We start from the raw sequence: 8,201 nt of genomic DNA, 5'->3' as shown, positions 1-8,201 counted from the left end.
CTGCTGCAAAAAGATTGCATGGGCTGACCACAAACAACAGCATGACAAAATAACAACAATGCTGCATTAGAAGATCTGCAAGATGTAACATTTGCCTGCAAGCAAGAAATAACAAGACCATAAAATAGAGAAAAGTCATAGAAAATGAAGAAGCCAAAGTGCTTTGGGACTTTAGAATTCAAACAGACAAGGACCTGCCATGCAACACCTTAACAACTGTTGATAAGAAAGACCCCCCAAAAAATCTGGATAGTGGATGTGACCTGGAGACAGCAGAATAAAAGAGAAGGAAATGGAGAAGATAATGAAATACAAAGACCTACAGATAGATGTAAAACAACTGGGCAAAAAGAAAAGTGAAATAGTACAAATAATAATAGGTGCCTTGGGTGCAATTCCAAAACATCTGGAGCACCAATTGAACCCCATCTGCTTTGACAAAATCCCCATTAATCAATTGCAAAATGCAGCTTAATGTGGAACAAACTACATCATTTGACGGTACCTTTCAGACTATTAAACAACAACATCTGCTTATCCCAGGTCCTTGGGAAAGACTTAAGTGGGTAAAAATGCCAAACCCAGTCTAAATTTCTGGAGGACTATGCGACTAACCAACTAAAGTCAGTAATTAGTCATTTTTTAGAAGTTTATCCTTTTTGTTTTAAATAAAGATGACATTGCCTTATTTGTGGCATGTCTCACATGGGGAGCTCCAATCAAGGGAAGAGTCTGTGTTACAAAAAATTTGAGATGCAGGAAAACTCTTTGGCTACGAGATTTTTAAAAATTGCACATCCAAAGGAGAAATTGCACAGTAGTGGATGAGGAAGAGGTTTTAGCTTTTCCTTCTCTCCCAAAGGAGCGATTACATTTTAGAGGAGTGCCTGGAAGATCAGTTCACAAATCCCACTAGTTTATGATATACCAGGTTAAATGAACATGGGGCTAGGCACTGTGAGGTCATCAAGACTCTGCCATAAAGTCAGTTTGTCCATTAACTCAGCTTTTTGAGGAAATGGACCTTAATGTGATTTTCAAATGATAATTTTTTCAAGTCGATCACTTTATTTCTTAGCAGCAATCTTTTGGGAAGCCAAGTACAGAACTGAATTGTTGATTTTTTCTGACAACTCTAAAGTGGAAATGAATGCTGGTCATGTGACAATCTATCATCCCTACTCCCCAGCTACTGTTTGAGATGAGATCTCTTTTGTGCTCTCCTTTCCAAACTACAATAAACTCCAGCTCTTGCTTTTGGACTTGGGATCACTAGTGAGAAATTTTAATTATATTAGATAGGTCGAATGGAAGATGTGAAAGAACATTGCCTAGTGTTGAATTGGCAAGGAGGAAGGGATGTTTCTCTTGTGCAAAAGCTTGTGTCTATTGAAAGTTGTAGAGAAGTTGGGGAACCCAATCTCACCTCACCTCACGGATGCTTAGAGGCTTATCATAATTGGACTATGTGAATTATGGAACAACTGAAATGAAAGCTATCCTTTGACAGCTTGTAGCTGAATGTATGAATTGCCTCCACAGGATAACCTTGCACTTAAAACAACAGAGAAAACTTGTTCCCACTCCCTAAATGCCAGTGGACAATCCTCTCGTGCAGAGAAGTCATTCTTTATTCTGTTGCAAACCAGAGGCCATCTTCAAGGTGTGTCTACTGGTTCTTGCCACAGCTCAAGGTTTTCACTCATCCCCATCTTTAGGTTCAGCCTCTCACAGATTCACCTCACAGGATTGGAGACTCTCCAAATAAGAACAAATTTAGAAGGGAAGGAGCCTCACTTCTGGTTGATGGGCCCAGTTTACAATATTTTTAGAATAATTTTCAAGATACAAGGCTTCCCAAAAAATAATGCAGAGTTTAGGTTTAGAACTGAAGTTGATTCCTACAAAAATTAAACTCAAAGAATTGGAACTTTTCAAGTATTTGGGAGTGGTGGCAAAGCTGTTTTTTGGGAGGATTTTGGATAAAGTTCACAACTTAGTTTACAACTTCATAGTCCATATGCAATTACGCTAATGGCAGAATTAGCCTATTAGCATGCTTAGAGAAACCAAGCTTGCTGTTAGATTTTTTTTCAAATATTCAGATAGGGATGTGGAAATTAGATTATATATTTATTTACATATTTATTATAAAAAGGATTGTTATACCAAATGTATGTGCATATTCCATGTGGTTGTACAGAGTTTTGTTGTTGTTTTGGTACTCCTTATTTAGTCTTCATTCCTGTTGACGCACTGGACAAGTCCCTGCAATTTCTTGGCAAATGGTTTGCCATTACCAGCCTTCTAAGGCTGGGAGAGAGTGACTTGGTTAGGGACAGGAACTCATGGTCTTGTTGTTCCCTGCTTGATGCCTTAACCACTACACAAAACTGCCTCTCCTTGTACGGGTCTTAGTCCCTTGCAAATAACAAGCTCCTTGAAAAAAGGAAGAATCTGGCCCTTTCAAAAGTTTATTAAAACAAAATTTTTGTTACTTTAATGGTGTTTAAATCTCTTGATTGCAAAGAAAATGTTTGCCAATTTCCTGATTCTGTTTCTGTTCCTCTTTTATTTCTTCTCCCATCTCATCTAAGTTCCTGATGGTGATTTTTCGTTCAATGGAGGATTTTTTTTTTTTTTGGCACATAAAGTAGTCCAACTCTTTCTCTTGCAGACATTGTGGCTTCTTTTAAGCTTTTTTTCTAAATTAAAAGATGCAAAATGTTTGGAGGTTTCTTTTGTAGAAATGTTTTATTTAAAATTTTAACAATGTTACCGCATACAGCAAAACTGTGCACTTGATATATCACAGTGTCTTAAAAAGGAAAATAATCATTTTTGTTTCTTTTAAAACTTTAAATTGTTCTTTTTTGAAATTCTATTTACATCTGCCTAGAATGATCTGCAAGTAACACAGTTACTATGAAACCAAAATTCTTACAAAATGTTTACAAAAAACTAAATTTATAGAAATTTCTGCATGTCCACAAAGGAATTTCCCCCCTGAATGTCACAGAGACCAGTTCTGTGGCTGTTGTTAGGAAATCAGTCCAGAGAGGGAAGATGGAAGGGCAGTTCAGTTGCCATCCCCCAAATCACTGCAAATATACTCTTTTTGTGCAGAGACATTGTTTGAGAGCCACAGAAGCCCTACTAAGGGTAAAGAATGAGTTGCATGGTTGTGAGTTTGGAGCATGTGCACTTTTGCAACTGGTCTTGCACAGCAACGTCTGTGGTAGACCAACAGCTCAATGTCCAAAGCCAAAGCTTTTTGGTCTTCCTCTAGCCAAGATGTTGAAGGTGACGCAGGGCCTTGTACGTCTGGTCTGGTGGGTCAGCATTCGCTGGCTGCCAAGGGAAGCAGGTGGGCTATCTTAGACTTCCAGGGCACTGCCCTGGCCTGGGTCTCAGCTGTGGAAAAGCTCAGCTGCTCTAATGGAGGAACAGACACTCCACGGCTCTCTATTCACATTCAGCCAGCAACGCTTCGTGTAAGAAACATGGTCTTCAGATATACCTCGCATTTACTTTTAGTTCTTCTTCTCAGAAAGCTGGAAAAAACAGAAGTGGTTGTTGATTCAGATGCCTGGTCTCCCTCAGTGGGCAGGTGACCTCTTCTGATGGTCTTTCCTCCAAGTTCAACCTTTGGAAGTCTCCTCTTCATCGTCACACACAAAACGAAAAGACTTGCATAAGCAGACTGGTTGGGAAGGGTGAAAGACAGCAGAAAAGAAAAGAGCTTGCTGCCATGCTTAAAACTGAAAAGAAAAGGAGTCCATTTCACCTACATTTCAGAGATCAGATTAAGGGAGCTCTTCTAGATGAGCATAACTTGGCCAAACCAAAACACAAAACAAAGAGAGGAGCTCCTGTCTTTCGAAAGGGTTCTGTGATAACTAAAAGAGCTGTGTTCTGATGTACTGAACCATGAGTGTTTCTTGGAGCGGGAGAAACGAATTGGTAATTAAGAATGAGTAAATGAAAGGGATATACAGAAGTGGCTTTACTTATCACCACATTCAATGCTGTACAAAAAGGACTCTGTGGGGAGATTGGATTAACCTAAGGAGCATCCTTCATCTCCTCTTCTGCCTTGAGACCCCCCTCCTCACAGGACGGAGAAGCCCCCATTCCATTTTCTTTTTTTCAAGGTCCCAAGAGGCCATTTGAAATGAGCTAAAAGATTTAATGTTCTCCTAGTCAAATATTTTCTCTTTCAGGATGGGACTGAACATCTTAATAAATATTCCCAAACTCTTGGCTCCCTTTTATTACCTCCTGCCATCACTGCTGATAAAAGTTACCCAAGATAGGAAGAGGCTGGGAGTATTTTCTTCACCAGCTTGAAAGCAGCTGCTCGGAGCTGAAATGAGATGGGAAGGGCGTACTGAAATCCTTCCCTGGGCTGCAGTTATGTTCGAACTCTCTCCCAGCCTGTTGTTTCCCAAAGAGGCTGGACCCAGCTCAGCCCCCCCACCTCAACCCCTGGGTTATGACATATCTCTGGTTGCAGTCTGGCATGCTAGACCTTTGCTGGAGGAGCAGGAAAAGGAGAACAGACTGTTGGTGTCAGCAAGCTGCCGTACATCAACAGGGAGCTAACCCACGCTCACTGGCACCGATGATGCTACCTAGTAGGCAACAACGCATCTGCAAGCAAGCAAAGAAACAGGCTCTGAGAGTGTCAAGGATTCCACAGAACTCTTGACGTGTCTCCGGCCAAGCTCTGCTTCTGCGGCTAATGGGCCAGCTGAACCTGCTGCGGCCAGACCTCTCGGGTGACCTTGGTGAAGCTGAGGCTGTGGAAGGGGTCAAGGGGACAGCTCTCAAAAGGCACTTTAGAGGACAGCCTTGAAACAACTTTCTCCCTCTTGCCATCCACTGATGCGAGGTTTCAGAGGGATGGAGGGAAGCTTATGCCTTCCCAGGCATGCTTTTCTTGAACTTCTTTCAGCTCGGACAGGTACCAGTTCCAGAAATGTGGCAAGCTTAGTAAGAGATGCTTGATGCTAATTGCTGATGTCGAATAAAACTGTGTCATCTGGCTTTGGCTGCCACTACACCATCCAGCCTTTTCTCTACCAGTAACTTCCCAGGCCAGGGGATGGCACAGAATCTACACTTGGCAATTCTATAAAGGGGAGGGTGGGGAAGAGCAGCCTCACCCCTGACTCCTTCCAGATGGCAGGGGGTGATGGTCTTTGGTCATTGGGAGAGAAAAACTCTGCTTGGAAGAAAATGCAAACCATATGCTCTCCGTGGTGCCTGGTCAAGGCCAAGCTTTGGAATCAGTTCATCCTTTGGGAACAGCTAGGGACGACTAGGAGAAGCCTTCTGGCAACCCAGGTCTTAATTCTAGGTTGGATCCCCTTGATAAGTTGCCCATCTGTTGCCTCTTGTCCTGCCTTCAGGTGCTTTGGAGAATAGGCCGACCCCCTCTTCTCTGTGACAGCCTCTCAAATATTGGAAATTACCTGGGACCTTACTTTGAAATGTATCCTTGGGCACTATGCCACTTTTCAGGAACTGTACCCAGAGGGGCTAACCAGGGGCATCCATGCACTTGTTTCGGCCAGAGGCCTTGCCACTGCTGCCAGCGTGGGGGAATGTTCATCCACATGTATGGAATGTCACTAGATCCTACAGCTCTCAAATGCCCAACCTTGTCCCCTGTTCACCCCCCCCCAAATCCACATTGTCATTGCTTCCTATTTGCAGATGTTGGCATGTTTCTTTCCTGGGAACTCTGCCCAGCTGGATCTGGCGACTGGATTGAGCAGAACCCGGCAAAGAGAATTCCTCTCCATGGTAGCAGGACCATGTTGACCTGCCATGGTGTGCTCTGTCCCCTTGTTGCATGTCCTGACAGCTAAGGGACCCCCACACCTTCCGTCTGGAGAAGGGAGGGTTCCCGTAGCATCACCCTCACCCTACATGCCATACCAAGGGGCTCTTCCTGAGGAACCATCATTCAGCCCAGCAGGGAGTCAAAAAACACAGTTCTACATCTCCCAGCAAGGGTGGTTGTTCTGGACAGGACCCCTCCCTTGCCCTCCCCCCTCCGCTCCCTTGCCTCTGAAGCCTCTGGTCCATGGAGGGCTCCATGTATCTCCTGACCCAAGGCCCTTTTGCTTATTGCCATACTTAATCCAAAGGGCGGGATCCGAGAACTCAGATGGCGGGAGGTGCCTGCTTTGTCTTTTACATTTTCTTGATATGTAAACATCGAGACTCCTGGAGGTGTCCAGGTGAGGAATGGGGAGGCTGGCTGTTGCGAGGCCTGCAAGGGAAGAGTAAGATCCCCGGCTGCAGAAGTGGGGCGGCCTGCTCTGAGTCCGTCCTTCCAGGGAGCATCTTCCTCGGTGCCCCAGTCCTCACCCCTCTGCTGGCTAGGGGAAGGCTGGGGTCAACCCCGTGTTACAGGCCAGGTTGTCTTTGCTGGGAAGCCGCCGGTTGTTGAACGTGTGCATGTTGATGACGGCGTCAGTCTTCACCATGAGGGGAGGCTGGGCTTTGTGCTTCGTGCGTTGCTGGCAGGTGAGGGACAGCCGAATCTCCTCAGCCATGGCGCTGCAGAAGGACCGCTAGAAGCAGAGAGGCCAAAGGAAGAGGACATTACAGTCAGGACTTGGCTTGCTCAAGGGCAGGTAAGCCCAGCACCCCAAAAGGCCCACCTAGATGGCACCATGGTGCTGCAGGGGAGCCATACAGAGGAAGTCCCTCTTCTTCTCCCCCCCCAACCCAAGGAGAGTCAGATGAGAGCAACTAAGGGGATATGGAGACTGTCTGCAAAGATGGAGGGGAGACAGAATACCTGTGTTCAGATACGGCCTAAGGAAAATGGTCAGAAATTCTCTTCCATTCCCAGGGCATCCAGAATCAGAAATGAAAGGGATAAGTTGCAGCTCCCTAGACTTCGTTTAAATGTATGGAAGAAATGTATGATAGTCTCCTTTACAACAGAGTGGAGCAGTCAATCTCCATCTCCTTTTAAGTGCCAGGAGAGCCAGATGGATTAAGCCGTTTTCCTGCACATCACAGAGGGTTGGACTAGATGATGCTTCTGGCGCCTTTCAGCACACATTTCTATGATTTTAAGACTCTGGCTCTTCTAATTGATTACCAATTTCTCTGTTATATAAACCCCAACACATTGATACTTTGTCCCATCCTGAAGTTGTGTGCTTTTTTTGGGGGGGGGGCTGGGAGGTGGGGGATGTTTTCCAATAAAGCCAGCAAGCTGAATGTGTTGATTTGCGTTGGTTGTGTTTAGAAGTAAAGCCAACTGTTGTCCATCTGGAGCATGTTAGTTCAGATTAGTGTATGTAGTATGGTCCCTGGGACAGTCTTTGCTCCCCCAACAGTCTGAACAGAACCATCAGGTGACAGAGAAAGTCATTCTCCCCCTCCCCAGACTGGTCTAGGCCTGTTCGCCTGGTACCCTTCGCCACCCCTTGTTTGCCACCAGGGTTCCGCCCCCAGCCATTAACCCCTACCATTTGTCCTCCACTGATACAACCCTAGCTGTTCGTGCTGGCCAATGGGCCCCAGCCATATCTGTCCCAGGCTCTTCATCATGGCCCTTTCGGTGAAATACTGTTCATCCTGGGCTTGGGTGCATGAGAGCCAATCAGAGAAAGGGAAGGGGGAAAGAGAGGGAGGGAGGGAGAAAGTGTTCCATGTCGAGTTTCCTCTTTGGGGGCTTGTTCCTTCACCCAGTTGCCTTGCGTCCGAGCTAGAAAACCTTTGTTTTCTGTTTTCTGGAACGGGAAAGGCTGGGGCCCATTGTCCAGCGCAAATAGCTAGGGTCGTAGCAGCGGAGGACAAATGGTAGAGGTTAATGGATGGGGGTGGAATCCTGGTAGCGAACAAGGGGCGGCAAAGGTTACGAGGCGAACAGTCCCATTCTGCCCCAGACAGCATGTCTTTCAACTTCCCAGTTTCCTGCCTTGGATTCCTGGCTCCCTGTCAGCAGAGAGGGACCTACATATCCCCTGTCTACAGCACAGTCCTTCCAGCAGTGCCAAGAAGATTCCACACCCGTTTTCACTTTGATTCAGGTGACTCTGAGGATACAGACAACCCCCCAAGTGGCCTCAATGACTCTCCGAGTGCTAAGACTGGATGACTGCAAGGAATATAGATCCTTCCATTCCCCATCAGTCAGTTAGAACCAAAGAAGTTTCTTGGTTGAGAAG

General features: G+C 45.5%; 1 protein-coding gene across 1 annotated transcript in view; it reads right to left on the bottom strand.

Moving 5' to 3' along the window:
- Positions 1-1,233: 1,233 nt before the first annotated feature.
- Positions 1,234-8,201, bottom strand: part of GRIK3 (glutamate ionotropic receptor kainate type subunit 3) — a 289,005-nt gene continuing 282,037 nt past the window's right edge. The window contains exon 16 of the mRNA XM_087728183.1: positions 1,234-6,587. Within this exon, the coding sequence (XP_087584309.1) occupies positions 6,393-6,587 (195 nt within the window). The 3' untranslated portion in view covers positions 1,234-6,392. The remainder of the gene's footprint in view (positions 6,588-8,201) is intronic.

Source organism: Thamnophis sirtalis, unplaced genomic scaffold (genome assembly GCF_051295495.1).
Source record: "Thamnophis sirtalis isolate CommonGarterSnake01/CBP01778 unplaced genomic scaffold, rThaSir2_p1.2 scaffold_13, whole genome shotgun sequence".
Taxonomy (NCBI): Eukaryota; Metazoa; Chordata; class Lepidosauria; order Squamata; family Natricidae; genus Thamnophis; species Thamnophis sirtalis.
This window is presented reverse-complemented; position numbering and strand designations above follow the sequence as displayed.